This window comes from Camellia sinensis, chromosome 4 (assembly GCF_055761805.1).
Source record: "Camellia sinensis isolate YWXY chromosome 4, ASM5576180v1, whole genome shotgun sequence".
Lineage (NCBI taxonomy): Eukaryota > Viridiplantae > Streptophyta > Magnoliopsida > Ericales > Theaceae > Camellia > Camellia sinensis.
Window position 1 is genome coordinate 210395065 of NC_138964.1, and position 16667 is coordinate 210411731.

General features: G+C 37.2%; 1 protein-coding gene across 1 annotated transcript; it reads right to left on the reverse strand.

Moving 5' to 3' along the window:
* Nucleotides 1–125: 125 nt before the first annotated feature.
* On the reverse strand, nt 126–12656 carry LOC114307983 (uncharacterized). Its single transcript, XM_028253475.2, has 6 exons — nt 12257–12656; nt 11697–11819; nt 1363–1551; nt 1189–1270; nt 754–818; nt 126–661 (listed from the first exon to the last, which is right to left on the reverse strand). Exons 1-6 carry the CDS (start codon nt 12545–12547, stop codon nt 371–373), a joined length of 1041 nt encoding a protein of 346 aa, XP_028109276.2. The 5' UTR covers nt 12548–12656; the 3' UTR covers nt 126–370.
* Nucleotides 12657–16667: the final 4011 nt, after the last annotated feature.

The window sequence follows — 16667 nt, forward strand, 5'->3', positions numbered from 1 at the left end:
ACAATAACCTCATGGTGATAACTTCTATCTTATGGTCGCAACTATGATTCAACAATCAAAATTCATAAGACTTTAGTTAACAGTTTGATAGTGTATAATGATTTACCTCAACCAAAAAGAGAAGGTTTCAGCAAAAATCTAGATGTGCCGCTGAAATTTAATTGTCAGACCTCCATACACTTCTGCAAATCGAGAATTTTACAATATGTTTTTTTTTTCAAGTGGTTATTTTCCCTACTGTACTCTATTCTCCTAATGCTAAGAGATAATTATTTTCAATATACAAGAGTAAATCAGAAGGAAATTAGTGTTTCATCAAATATACATGAGAAACGTTTACATTATGTAAACAATACATTCAGAAAGAACTTTAGAACGAAAGCTTGATGAAGACCAAAATGTGCAGGGCTAAAATGTAGAGCACGAAAGCCGACCTGAGTAGCATGAGCCTCTGTTGGTTCTCAGTTCGGCCACTGATGTGATAAGAAGGCCTTTGATGAAGATCAACAATGTAATCAGAGGAAAGAGATCCCTTCTCAGAGTTGCTTGTTCCAAACCGATTCCTGGCTGTATTCACCTCAAGCCCCCTCCACAGCCCATTTAACTTTTCTAGCTCCACATCCTTGAGATGGATTTCACTGACTAGCCCCTCTGCTTGGGCCTACAAGGAAGGAAAGAATAAGATAAGTTTCTCAGGAAGGCACATCAGCAAAAGATTTAATATAAAGCAAATTCACTATAGATTAATCATACCTGCTTTGCGGCCAGTTGTTCAATTAGGCTGTGAAGCTGTCTATCCAATATTTTCTCTCTCTGAGCTGAAGGAATTGCAACAAGTTAAACAGCTTAAAAAATATGACTTCCAAAGTAAAATATTTGTTATTAGCTTACGTAACTACTGACAGTTCTATTTCACTAAAATCAAGCAGAAGGGAATAGGTCAAAGTTTTCCATGCTATGTCAACTGTTCATTCACAGTCTTTTTTTTTTTATTAAATTAAGTTACAATTTATTTGCGACTTATCCACAACCCATATCCATCTTCATCAAACAATGATTCTGGAAGGAGATATTACAAGGAAATCTTTATAAAACCAAATTAAGAAAGATTTCATTATTGCCCATCAATTGTGCAGTGAAAGTTCAAATCAGTTACAAAAACTAAAATTACTTGATGATGTAAAATACCTGAAGAAAGCTGCTTCAGTGCATTCTCTTGGACCTGTGCCCATTTCTTCTCCAATTCTTGAATCATCTCTTCTGTTGAACACTGAGAAGATAAGAAGCTTTCAACAACTAAAAAAATGATTTTAAAGAAGGGAAAAAATGAAAAAACAATGAAGATAATTTTAAGTAACAGACCAGTTCTTTTTTCTTGTTCTCTAACTTGTCCAGTAGAGCATATTCTGAAGCTTTTGTGTCTTCTTGGGCTAAAACCGCAGTTTTCGAATCAATCAACAATTCACCAGATTTTCTAGATTTCCTGACATCCAATGCAGCCAGCGCATTTTCCAACTCAGTCTTCAGATTTTTCTCAGCCAAGTCTGTTTTCTGTAAGCCTCTATACTTTAGTTTGGACTCAACGAGGATGCCAAGGATTAAACAAACTGAAAACAATAAGCTAACAAAATTTGAATACGAGATTCTTCAAAAGTGTCCAAGGCTAAGGAACTTAGAAGGGAAAAATAAACACAAATTGCATTAAAATAGCACAAGAGCCACCACTCACAAAAGCCTGCCAAAAGCTCTACCGAAAGAAAAACAAAGAACTCAACAAATATTTGAGTTTGAAAATATAAAACTCCTCATAATTCAAAGGTTATGGATGTAGGACAACTGAGAATAGAGTTTCCCACACTTGGTTTTGTGATGGGATTACAGAAAGTTTGTTAAAATCCACCTACTCTCCACCTACTTCACCCACTTAAACCTACTCCACTAAACCTAACCCACTACACCACTACCACCTCACCTACTCCACTAAACCTAACCCACTACACCACTACCACCTCACCTACTCCACTAAACCTAACCCACTACACCACTACCACCTCCACTTCACCTACTCCTTACCTACTACACACTCACCCTCTTCTATATATAGGAATCATGAATCATTGTAATAGATATCAATATATCAATCAATAATAATACATACAATTTATTCTCTCTCTTTCTCTATACATTATTTCTTACATGGTATCAGAGCTGGTTTAACACCTAGTATTTTTCGCTTCCCCGGCGGGCGGCAACCTCACCTTAGCCGTCCGCCGGACCTCAACCTATTCCGCTGATAAAATCAACAAAGATTTGTGCAACTGTAGTCATGTGTGAGGCTGATGGAGAAGAATTCTTCACCTCATATGACGAGACAGTCTGGAACTGGAAACCCTGCAACATTCTGCTCTGGAATTCTGCAGCAGCTAGATTATAGCTTGGTTGAGTGCCAAGCTTTGGTTCTTCCACCCACTCTTGAACTTGCCCAGCAAAGTGTGAAGGTTCATGCTTGTGTTGGAGGGACTAGTGTGCGCGAAGATCAGCGCATTCTCTCCAGTGGGGTTCATGTTGTTGTTGGTACTCCTGGTCGTGTGTTTGACATGTTGCGGAGACAATCACTTCGCCCTGTTTACATCAAAATGTTTGTCTTGGATGAAGCTGATGAAATGCTGTCACGAGGTTTTTAAAAATCAGATCTATGATATTTTCCAGTTGCTGCCACCCAAAATCCAGGTTGGGGTGTTCTCAGTTGCTGCCACCCAAAATCCAGGTTGGGGTGTTCTCTGCCACAATGCCACCAGAGGCTCTTGAAATCACCAGGAAATTCATGAATAAGCCTGGAAAGAGAAAAAGCTCATGCTAGGATTTGCGAAGTGATTCGCTGCAGGAATTTTGGCTTTGGATGAAACCCTTACCATACTCCACTCATTCTCTCTCCACTTTATCACATGGGTTTGTCCCTCTCTCTCCTCCATTTGATTTCAAAAATCACTTATTTTTATTTATTTTTTCCAAGTCACTTTTCCTCTTTTTTAAATACCCCACTTTATTTTGAAACAATCGCACTGATGTTTTTCATATAATCCATCTATAAATATTTTTTATCTATTTTCTTTCTCCCTTGTTTTCTTTCATTTTATTTTTATTTTTTCAACAAAACACTCCCAAAAAAAAAAAAAAAAAAAAAAAAAAAAAAAAAAAAAAAACAACATTTTACAAACTTGTCATTTCTTCATGCCGGGGATCAACCCCGATCAGCATTTTACACCATAAAAAATAAAAAAAAAATAAAAATAAAATAAAAATAAAAAAACACAAAACAAAACAAAACACAACCAACACAAATCGGAACAGTGGGATTTTTCTTCTCGCCTATTCCGCCGGTCTTTTCTTCTTGCCACCGTCTTGGGCGGCCCTTGCCGGTGTTGCCTCCGTGTTTCCCACTCCACTGGGCATGATCACTACACCCTGCTCCTCCACTGCAGCATACGGCGGACCTCCAAATCGGAACATCACGGTGGCCTTCCGCTTCAGCTCCTTGTTTTCTGCCCTTAACACGCTTATCTCTGCTCGCGCATCCTTATACATGCGCTGGAGCAGAGCCAGTTGGCCGTTCAAATGCTGCACCTCATTTGTCCTACTCTGCAGCCGGTTCGACAAATTTGTAACCGCAGTCATGGTTTCCACACATGACTTCAGTGTATATTGATTGGCTTCAATATCTGTTTGCCCTGCCATTTTTTGCTCCACAGACCGCATCGGAAAGTTCAACGGAGCAAAACCAGCGGTGTTTGGTTGAGGTTCACTGGCCACCGCACCAGTTATCTCTCTTGTTGACTCGTTCAGGTCGGGAAAGAGAGTGAGCAGACTCCGGGAAGAAGAGGCCATTTTTCTGGGCAACAGAGTGTTACAGATTTTCTCTCTCCGAAGAGGCAGAGTTTTTCAGCGAAGGGTTGGTTTCAGAGGTTTCAGAATGGTATGCCTCAGCCTCAGCCTTCGTCTTGGTTAAATAGCCGAGGCAGCCACGCGTATCGCGCGCCACTTGCCGCCAGACGACAAACGGGCGCGCAAGCCAAGGCGCCCACGTGCCTCGCCATCATGTCCGGCACACCTTTTGATGAATTGGGCACGCCTTTTGATGGCACACCTTTTTATGGATTGGGCACGTTTTTTGATGGCACGCCTTTTGAAAGATTGGGCACACCTTTTGAGGGTGCGATTTTTTAGGGGTCCGACAAGACTCTGTAAACTGTCCCGACATTTGATTCCGGTTAGCTCCTTTATGGGTCCGACAAGACTCTGTAAACTGTCCCGGCATAGATTCCGGTTAGTTTCTACAAGGGTCCGACAAGACTCTGTAAACTGTCCCGACATAGATTCCGGTTAGTTTCTACAAGGGTCCGACAAGACTCTGTAAACTGTCCCGACATAGATTCCGGTTAGTTTCTACAAGGGTCCGACAAGACTCTGTAAACTGTCCCGACTTTGATTCCGGTTAGTTTCTACAAGGGTCCAGCAAGACTCCGTAAACTGTCACAACATAAAATGTCTTCTACAACGGTCCGACATGACCCCATAAACTGTCTTCTACAACGGTCCGACATGACCCCATAAACTGTCTTCACCAACGGTCTGACACCACCATACAGTGTCTCCTATCCTTTTTTATTTTTATGTATTTTCTTGTTTTGTTACTCTCTCCAAACTCAAGTTGGTTAATTCCTATCCCCCTTGAGTTTGCGGGGGGCTGTTAAAATCCACCTACTCTCCACCTACTTCACCCACTTAAACCTACTCCACTAAACCTAACCCACTACACCACTACCACCTCACCTACTCCACTAAACCTAACCCACTACACCACTACCACCTCACCTACTCCACTAAACCTAACCCACTACACCACTACCACCTCCACTTCACCTACTCCTTACCTACTACACACTCACCCTCTTCTATATATAGGAATCATGAATCATTGTAATAGATATCAATATATCAATCAATAATAATACATACAATTTATTCTCTCTCTTTCTCTATACATTATTTCTTACAAAGTTAGAATCACTCTGTTTTGAAAGGATAGAACAAAAAGTGTAGAGTTTCTAAAGGGAAGGAAAATTTTTGTCTTCACAGAACATATATGTAATACCCTAGGTATTACTTTTCCAATGACAAGTTAGTATTTATAAGATTTCTTGTGTACCAAAAATTTATAACTATTTAACAAGTGCTATTTGGGTCAAATGTACTGATTTTATATCTGGAATTTGTGGGCAATGGCAAGTAATATGGTTAATTGGGGACCTATTGGAATATGGTAGTCATTTCAATGAACAGAAGTAGCCGGAGCCGAACAAAAACAGAACCAAGGTGACCTTAAAGGAAGAGATGTTATCGGTGAGAGAGAGTCATGTCATCGAAGTAGAGAAAGAAGATGATAGAAAAGATGATCTTTACATTACATGGACCAGTGTTATCAGAGGCACGACTAAGCACTCGCCTAAGCACTAAGCGAGGCGAGGCGAGGCGAGGATGTAGCGCTTCATACTCACTGAGGCGAGGTGAAATGGTGAGGCGAAGTCGAAGCGCATGAAGCGAGGCTTAGGCAACGAAGCGAGAGGCGATGCGAAGCGAGAGGCGATGCAAAGCGAGAGGCGATGCGAAGCGAGGCTTCACCAATTTTTGTCTAATTTCAGTTCGAAAGATCCAGGCCCTTCATTTGGATGACTTTTGTGCTATTTGTGGACATGCGTTGCACTTCATAATTGCTTTCTACTAAATAAGAAGTCGAAACCCTAAGTCGACTTCATTCCAGTCGACATTTGCTTCAAACGGCCTCATTGATTACCTGCGTCTTCTTCTTCCTTCTTCGAACATTGTTCCAGTCGATTATCAGAGGTGAGTACCTGTTTCTTCTTCCTTACTTCTCCTGCTGCTGCGTCTTCGTCTTCGTCTTCGTCTTCTTTTCTTCGTCTTCTTTTTTTCTTCCTTTCTTCATCTTTTTTTTTTCGACTCTGCTTTGAAGAACTCTACTCTATTTCTGTAAGCAGACCCTTTTTTTTTTTTTCTCTCTCTCCTAGTTCTTGTTTTTGTTTCTCTTTTTATTTATTTTGCTGAAATTTTTTTCAATTAATTTTACTAAATTGATTTTGTAATTGTTTAATTATTTTGTTGTGTTATTTTACAATTGTTTTGCTGTATTAATTATATAATTATTTTGCTAAAAAAATTTCAACTAATTTTGCTGAAAATTTTCAATTATTTACTGAAATTTTTTTAATTATTTTGCTGCTAAAAATATGTTGTTCTTTAATTTCTTTATGCTGAAACTGTTTATTTCTTTGCACTTTAATTGTTTCTTCGTTTCGTAACATTAAATTGCTTGGTTGGTTAGAATTAGATGTCGAAGTCGAGTGACAGTAAAAAAAATCCGGCATGACAATATTCATGGATGGTAAATCCCCAAGACCTTTCAAAGTTCATTTGCAACTTTTGTGACAAAGAAATGAATGGCGGTGTTTACCGAGTCAAGCAACATCTTGCTGGTGGTTATAAAAATGTTGTTGCTTGTAAAAAATGTGCATCTCATGTCAAAGATGAGATTAAAGACTATATGTCTCAAAAAAGTCAATCAAAGGTCCAATTGAGGATGGTTCCTGATTTTGATGAGATGGATAATGATGAAGATGAAGATGATGATGATGATGATGATGATGATGATGAATTGTTGAGATAAATCAACATGGTAAAAGGCCTGTTCCTACTCAAGGTTCTACCCATCGACAACAAGGAAGTAGCTCCTCCAAATCTGTTGCTTCCAAACAACCAAAGCAAAAGGGACCTATGGATGTGTACCTGATCCGGAAGTTGTGGTGCAAAATTGTAAAGCCAAGGGGAAGCAAACAAGAATTGATGATAATGATCCTAGCAATACGGTGTTGAGAGATCGGGCTCTTGTTTGGTTTTCAAGGTGGATGTATGATACAGGTATACTTTTCAATGTTGTGAACTACAATAGTTTTGGGCCAATGGTTGAAGCTTTTGGGCAATATGGTCTTGGCATGAAACCACCAAGCTACCATGAGGTGCGAGTTCCTTATTTGCAGAAAGTGGTAGACCACACTAATAAGACCATGGAGAATCATAAAAAAGATTGGGTAACATATGGATGCTCTTTAATGGTCGATGGGTGGAAGGACAAAAGAAACAGGGCATTAATTAATTTTTTGATTAATTGCCTAAGAGGATCAATGTTTATTGAATCCATTGATGCTTCTAGCTTATCCAAGGATGCAAATAAAATGTTTGAATTGCTTGACAACTTTGTGGAGCGTATTGTTGAAGCCAACGTGGTTCAAGTTGTTACAGATAGTGCCTCAGCAAATGTGTTGGCCGATTAATAACTTAGTAGTATACATGTACTTAGTACTTACAATATGAATATGCAATTCTCATATTAAGGGGTTGTTTGGGATATTCTAAATAAGTGCACTTTTTGACTTTTTATGAAATATGGGTTGGGTTTGAAATGATGTGGTAGAGTGGTGATGTGACATAAACAAGACGATGTGACTTAAATAGGATAATGACTTTTTGGCTTTTTTACTTTTTTAGAGGATGACAAACAAAGCCTAAAAACTCGTTCTTTTTTTTTTTAACTTGTAATAGAGAAGTTTTTGGAGGCAAAGCGGCCACATTTGTATTGGATACCATATGCAACTCATTGCTTGGACTTGATGTTGGAGGACACTTTCAAAATTCTCAACTTTAACAAGACATTTGAAAAGGCAATTGCGGTGCATGGTTATATTGTGAACCGCTCTGGTTTGTTGAATATGATGAGGCAATTTACCCAATGCAACGATTTGATAAAGTCAGCAAAAACTTGATTTGCAACTGCTTTTCTAACTTTATCAAGGATTCATCAACAACAAACTAACTTGAAGAAGATGTTCACTTCAGAGGAATGGACCACAAGCAAATGAGCGAAGGAACCACGGGGTAAAAAGATAGCACAAGTCATAATGCCTTCTTTTTGGAACACTATTCTTTATGCCCTCAAAATATCAAGTCCTCTTATTCGTGTGCTGCGATTGGTTGATGGTGAGAGAAAGCCTCCCATAGGATATATTTATGAGGCAATGGATAGGGCTAAAGAAGCCATTGCAAAATCATTTAATAGAAATGAAGAGAAGTACAAGGAGTTTTTTGAAATAATTGACAATAGATGGAATGTTCAATTGCTTAGGCCTTTGCATGCAGCTGGGTATTATTTAAACCCAGAGTATTTTACGCAAATCCGAATATTGAGAAAGATAAGGAAGTCATGTCAGGCCTATATAAATGCATACAAAGGTTGGTCCCAAACAATAAGACACAAGATAAAGTTTGCGCAGAGTTGACTACCTATAAGAAAGCTGAAGGTCTCTTTGGGATGGCTTTGGCCATTAGACAAAGAACTACAAAGGCACCAGGTGATCTATATTTTATACTTAAGTAATTTTAGTTAGTTTTTTATATTTTAAATATTTTTTCTAATTAATTAGTTATAATCAACACCTGATTGGTGGAGTGCATATGGTTTTGAAACGCCACATTTGCAAACATTTGCCATCAAAATTCTTAGTCTAACTTGTAGTTCATCTGGGTGTGAGCGGAATTGGAGTGTGTTTGAACATGTGAGTACCTATTTTAAAATATAGTGAATATGAATACCTATAAATTTATCAATACCTAGATAACAATTTGAATATTTTTATTTGGTTTGAATTTTTACAAATTCACACCAAAAAGAGAAATGGGTTAGCTCAAAAACGTCTGAATGACTTGGTATTTGTCAAATATAATAGAGCATTGATATGTCGATACAATTCCCATGACACGATTGATCCCATCGCTTTGACAGATATTGATGATATTGATGAAAGTAACGAGTGATTGATTGGGAGGATGGAGGAGGAACTTATCTTTGAGAATGATACTTTGACATGGAATGATGTTGCTAGAGCTGCTGGAGTTGAGGAAAGTAGCCAAAGAACTAGATCAACAAGGGCAATAGAAAGGGATCGTTCAACTTCAAAATCAGCAGCTAGGCCTAGATTACAACTTATTGATGAGGAAGAGTCAATTTCAGATGGGGGAGAGGAAGAAGATGCGGAGGGATATGATGAAGCCAATGATAATGAAGAAGTTCATTTGCTTGATGTTGAAGATGATTTTTAGAACCTTTGAATTGTTTGATTTTATTGTCTTTGTTGGATATTTTCTATTGTTTATGGATATTTAATATTTGGAATGATAAATGCATGATGGTTCTTGAAAATATTTATATTTTTGTCTATACTATTTATTTTTAAAAAAATATCGTTTGTGGTCACCTCGATTCGATGAAGCCCTCGTCTCGCCTCGTCGCCTCGTGCTTAGGCGTTAGGAGACCTTGTCGCCTCGGTTCGTTTTTCGCCTTAAAAAACACTGACATGGACATCCTTATTGATAGGGTCCTGGATGTTCATGTAATGTAAAGATCATCTTTTCTATCATATTCTTTCTCTACTTCGATGACAAGACTCTCTCACTAACTGATAACCTCTCTTCCACTCCTCGCCACTCCTCGAGTGCCCCAGTGTTTTAAAAAGCTCTAGGCACATTGAGGTGCTAATGTCTCCTGGAGCTTAAGTATGAGGAGCAAGGTGAAACGCACGTCTCACCGAAGTTTTTAACATAAAACAAATATTCTTAGAATTTCAAAAAAACAAAAAAAGAACTACATTCAATATTCCAAAAATCATGAAGAATAACTTCAACGTTTCAAAATTTTCTCAAAAATAACATTCAATATTATTTTGTCCTATATTATTTATCTTTCTTTATCAATTTATTAACGTGATTCGTTTCTTTTTTTAGATAAGGAACTCACACCACATAATAACTTAGTGGTTTTAATTTTAAATCGGGACCAAATTGCCCGATAGCTTCAATCGTTGGCCCGAAACTATTGTAATTTACTACATTAAAAGGAATCCCAAAGCCATATATTCATCTTGCAATCTCAGAGCTTTTAGTTAATGCCTAGAGCTTTTTTTCATATGAAAATTGGGACTCAAAGCATGTGTTTACATTTACATTCAAGGGATTGTAATTCCATATGGTTACACACACAAAGAATAAGGATGGAGCAAAATTTTAAATAAAGCGCATGAGGCATCTGTCTCGTCTAAGCCTAAGGCGCGCACCTCAAGCACCTCAAATGCGCCTTTCCTATTGCACCTCGCCTCAAGCTCTCTAAGTCGCCTCACGCGTAAGCACTTCATGGGCGCGCCTTTTAAAACACTAGGTGCCCTATGGGAAAGAATAAATTGCTTAGGCGATGTCATTGCATCCTTAAGGGCTTGCCACGTGGAGGGTGAAGGCCATGATAAGGGAGATTTGGTGGCACACATAGGGCCTATCTCATAGCAAGAGTGATCCATGAACACACAAAGTTCTTTGAAATTTATGCATATGCTTGAATTGGGAAGAATTTCCTACTCCTAATAAATAATTTAGACCTTAGGAATCTCGAGAATCTTAATTTTTGGGTTTGGTAAGTTTTAATCAAGTAAATCATGAAATTTTGGGCAAGGGCCACAAGAAACTAAAATGATGGTTGGATTTATTTTGAATTTATAGCAATTTCATGAGCATAATTTCATATTTGGTCAATTAGATGCATGATTAAACATGATAAACTAGCTTAATGAGGGTATAATTTAGCCCAAGTAGCATGACATATGGGAGCATGTGGGGAGGACACCTTGCACATGCAATGCAAACTCATGTGCCTTATGGCATGCGAGACTAGAAGAATGGGTTTCAAGACAAGAATTGGTTTTAAGAGAGTATAAGTCTCTCATTTTGGTGTACATTCTTTATGGAGAGAGAGAGAGAGAGAGAGAGAGGAAAAAGGGAAATTGTGAAGAATTGGTTTTAAGATAAGAAATCCTATATGTTTACATTCTTGTTATAAATTAGAACAGAAACTTATTAAACTCATAAAAACTGCATGAATTGGTAGAATTTGAGGTAAACTATATGCATGTACGAATTCAAACTCACGTTTGAGAACCATGTATGAATAGACCTAGTTTCATGTTAAGATTTTGGTTTGATGATACAAGACTTGAGACCAGTGGTTGAAACATGAATTTGATGAGCATGATAAAATTTAAGTTGAAATTGAACTATGAGTATGCATCTGTAAGTATACAGTTTGAGGACTCGTATATGTGAGACTTAAACCCATGTTTAGGGTGGAAATCGCTGGTTAAATTAACATTATTCAGGGATTTGAGACCTCTTAGTTTTGGTTTTGTGCTTGTTTGAATCTAGGTTGAGAATGTAGGACAAGTTAGGTCAGATAGATGGCTTTATACATAGATTAGAAAACTCCTATTATGGTTTGCATCAAAAAGATGAGAGATCATATTTAATTGGTTTCCACTTCCACCTAAAGTGGCTGCTAGCTAGTAAATGTAATCAAATATTTCAGAACAAGATTTTCTCTAAAACTATGCCAACTTATGTTCAAATAATTTTTCTATCATAGCATAATTACAAACACTTGAAACATGTTGACATAACTATAGTATTTCTCAAACAGAAGGCAACTAAGAACACTGACATTTAGAATGAAGTTTTGAAACTTTAGCTCTAACCTTTAACTTAGCTCGAAGTAATTCTGCTTCTTGCAACCTCTCCTGTATTTTATCCTCGCAATTGGATATAACCTTTTCAAAGGCAATATTTTCTTCTTGCAACGTAGTCTCTCTCAATTGTGCCTAGCCAAAAAGATTAGAGCCAAAAAGGTCAGACTTGGGGCCAAAACTTGTTAACTAGCCAACTGCATATACAAGCCCAGAAACCACAGCACAGCACGTTCTGATTCGAATTAAGTATAATCATGAACTGAATTCTGCTACTTGTTAATTGTCCTCCCAACAAAGATAGATTAAAAACTCAGCATAACTTTCAGGATTATTTTTATTAGCTCAATTCTCCTTGGCCAAAATCAATCCATTTGTTGAAGAATTGCAACCCAACATGGTACAGAAAAGAAACTGCATTAGACATTGAGACACACACTAGAGGAACTTGTGACTGGAATGAAGTAGAACGGAATGATCATTTCAAGAATTGCAATAAAATTGAAATACCCAAGTGAGAAAAAGAAGAAATTGGGGAGCCAGATGAGAAAGGTGTGAAATTGAGCAAGTACCTGTTGTCTGGTGGAGGAGTGAGAGTCGAATTGGAGGGCGAGAGCGGCATTGGAGGCGAGGGAGTGAGCGTGGAGATGGGGGAGGCGTAGGGAGATGTGATGGGAAGGGAGTGTGAGCCGTAGATCTTCGATAGAACGGCTAAGGGAAGCTGATTTGAGACCCAACTCAATGGAGTAGTGTTGTTGTTGAGGAGTGAATAAGAGTGGGATTGGAATGCTGCTGGAATCGTCTTCTTCGTCGTTGCTACCTCCTCCTACCACATCCGCTGCCCATGCTAGCAACCCTGCCATCTCTCTCTCTCTCTCTCTCTCCCTCTCCGTATTAGCAGTTACGCTTGTTGAGGGTTCTAAATCACTGCTGCGCTTGTTTATTACGCTGGCTTGGGATGCGACTTTTTTATGATTTTTTTTTTTAAATGAATTTTTCACCTTTTAGTAACTTTTTTTTTATTTTTTAACAACTTTTCCAACATAGTTTGGTTTGAAAATAGATTATTTTTTTAAAAAAAATTAATTAAAATATAAGATAAATTATAAATATATTATTTGAGATTTATTTAAAATATATATTACCTCTAATGATTTGAAAAAAAATTATAAATATCTCATTATCAAAAATTTTTATTTAACAAAATTAATTTTAAAAAAATAAAATTCATAATTGCTCTCATATACATTAATAAAATTACTTAAATTATTAATTGAAACATGTTTCTAATATTATTAAAAATTGTTAATTGACTTGATAATTTATGAATAAAAAGGGTGATTTGTTATGAAATTAAAAACCTCTGGGGTAGAATGTAATTTCTAAAACTATATGGATGATTCGTATTTTAATCAAATCTCAAGGGTATATTTATAATTTATCCTAAATATATAAAATGAAAAAATAATATATTTTGAATATTTTTTTATTTTTTATAAAAAAAAACTTGCAAAAAATATATAGGAAATAGAATCTTTTTATTATTATTTTTTAAATAATTTTTTAACTTTTTGAATAATTTTTTTAATTTTTTAACTATTTTTATAATTTTCAAAACTTGTCCTCAAAATGAAAGGTTGGTTTTAGATTTTTCAAAAGTTCCTTTTAGGCGATTTTTTTTTTTTTTTTTTTTTTTTGGGTAAAGTACACTAACAGTTTTTGAAATTCGGTTCAATTACATCTCACTCCCTGACGTTTTAACAATTACATTTTTATCTCTATGGTTAATACTCTCATTTCACAAACCCCCAACTTATATAAAAATGCAACAACTCCAAGTAGAAGAACAGAAAAAATTACATTGAAAAAAAAAGTAGAGCAAAAGAAAAGGTAAAGAAAAAAAAAACTAAGCAAAGTAAGAAAAGAGAAAGTATATGAGTTCAATATTTTCATTTTGTCTAAATAATTACAATAACAAGGGGGTTAGTGTAATTTATCAAACATCAGGGAGTGATATTGTTGGCTTTTTGGCTTTCGAAGATTATTATTGTGATTGCGAGCGTGCCAGTAAGGATTAATTTAGTCCTTACAGAAATTTAATTGCCAACCAATTATCAGATGACTGTGTTTTAGTTCTCTTAGCCTCAATGAAGAGGACTTTTACTGGTGGCTTGATTTAAGAGAATTTAAACAGAATACCAATCAAATAAAGAAAATCAAGGAAAAACTTACAATGATTCGAAGCGACAATCTATTTGAAACTACTCCTATGAATGAAAATGCGGTGCGGAATTTGAAGTACTGTAATGTAAAGAACAGGGTATGTAAAAGTAAAGTAGAATAAGACTGGTTTTTTAGATCTGAGTCCCGGGAGCTTTTTCCAGGGCCTTCTCTGCTATTTATATTGCTCAAAGATGACAGTTGAACTGTATTTCCAACCGTCAAACTGCTCCCCCATGATCGCTGATTATGTAGCCTCAAAATTAGCTCCACTATGCCATCATTTGTAATTAAGCTTCCCTCCTAAATTTGAATTTAAATAAGAATAACCGCTGATGCCACATCACTTTGCATCTCTTTGTTGATTCACTGCTACTCAGATCTCATAACAACCAATATCAACTGTCACGTGTACGATCAAGATCAAAGACTTGAATGGTGTCCCCATATTACCCTTACTTTGCCACGCGTCAAATTGTAACTGGCTTGTATAAAATATGCAGCCAACATTACCCCTCGCACTAATATACCCAATACTTGGTGATATTAGTGGAGCAGGGTCTTTTTCCCACGTCTTAGAACGTGCATGGATTTTGCATCTTTCCAGAAATGCAACTGTCACTCACCATCTGTATTAAACTCTCGTTTAATCCTTTGAACACTTCCACCGTCTTAGCATTCGAACAGACTGATACATTTCATGGCCGAATTAATTTTTTCCTCCAACAATCGAGCACACGAAGAGTCATATGTCGATGCTGTTCCTCCTCGAAAGAACGCCCATGCATTTATTAGCCACCTTTACCCACCTTTCTATATTCAAGTCATGGATGCCTTTGCAAATTTTCAATCCTTGGACTTCGAACATATTGCCCTTAACCCTTCGATCCAGAAACTCACAAATATGGACATGGGAGGTTCTTCTTCTGTCTCACCCTTGGACTACGAACAAATTGCTCTCAATCCTTTAATTCAAAAAGTTGCAAATATGGACATGGGAAATTCTTCTTCACAATCCTCTACATAGGACAAGGTTGTGACTTCTTCCTCTTCTGGTGCTTCCGACTGGACAAGTTGGTCAAAACCTGAGTGTTGTGATTTGAGGAAACGAATTAACCATCACTTTGTCGAATTTACTGACCCTTTAGAGTTCCCTTCTTATGCACGAAGCTCGGTGGTCTATCCTTACGTGCCCATTGATCATCGACGCAATTTGGAGGAGAATATGCTTGTGGCATGGTATACATCCTCCATGCCTACAAAGATAGTGCACGCCACCCGACGCCTAGAAGAGGCACAAGGGTACAATCCATCATTCTTAGCCCAGAAGGCGAAGATTTGTTCTTCTAACTGGCTTGATTATATTAATGCCCTTGTTCCTTCTACCCTTGTTCTACCTCCTGAAATAGAAGCATCCACACCTTCTCCTCTGCCCAATCCTTGTTGGATAGAGAGATTAAGGCTTGTCCTCTCTATAGATAAGATCTTTCCACCTTACAAGCCTCCACCTTCCCCCACTCCTGCTGAACGGAAATAAGCTCTACTTCTACTTGCAGCTTTATCTCATTTGCCCTTCAATGTTCTTGAGGACGAAGTTCCTCTCAAGAACCTTCGATGGGCTTGTGATATTCTGACTCGGGGTCATGTTCTCAATCCTCTTGCCCAAGTAGAACTTTACATATTTTTGGACCAACTTCTGTTGCTTCTCCACTGGCATCGGACCTCTATGGCCACTACACGATCTTTAGACCAACTTTCGTCCCTTCGAATTCACGCCCAGTACGAAGCAAAAAACTTCATTGAAGAATTCGATGATTTTAAGAACAAAGATTCTGCGTACTGGGATGACTTAGAGATGGACGAATTGGAACAAGGATTGAGAGAAACAGCTTTCGAAATAAAGGCTGAAGAACTCTTTTATGAAGTGAGAGCTCATCAACTCATGCAGCCAATGTTAGAAGACATAGAGGACAGAATAAAGAAAGAATAGAAATTCATTGATTATAGCTGGACTAAATTTCATGATCTTGTTATTTATTCCATTCCTTATTTTTATGAGCTTAAGTTTGTACCCAAATAGGGTCATTCGATGTAACTGCTTTTGCTTTAATACAAGACTTCTCTTTATTTGATATGGTTTGATCTTGTCTTTATTTGTCTTTAAAAGCAATTTCAGAGCTTCGAACTGAACAATCTTTTCCTTCGAACCTGGATTCGATCGTTTAAAATGAATACTAACAACACGACCATGAACTTTTCCAATTTAGGGAATGCAGATTAATCAGTTCTAAATTGATCTTTTCATTTTGAACAACAGTCCATATTTTCAAAAATACGGGAGCTCCTTTTGAGGGCTGCACTGTTTTAGTTCAAAAAGTCAACTTTTCTGAATATATATATAAACCAACTATGGGTTTCGATGTTTCGAATGCCAATTTCTCTTTCCAAGGAATTTCTAATTTTACTTCGAAGAACATCACTGTCATTGAGAAATCTGAAACAGGTCTTTAGTCCTTTTGAAGTAAGCGAATACTTGAGCATTCTTGTATCCATTGAGTACGGAATTCGCTTCGAAGCCGGCTCTTAGTTTCAAAGCCGTTGTTATTGGACTTTTGGCGCCAAAATCTAGTGTGTTATGTTTTGAACACCAATTTCCATCCTCACGGGTTCTTAAGTTTCACTTCGAAGGTCATTGTTTTCATTAAGAAGCCCAAAAATAGGTCTTTAATCCCCTTCTAAGTAAATGAATATTTGAGTATTCTT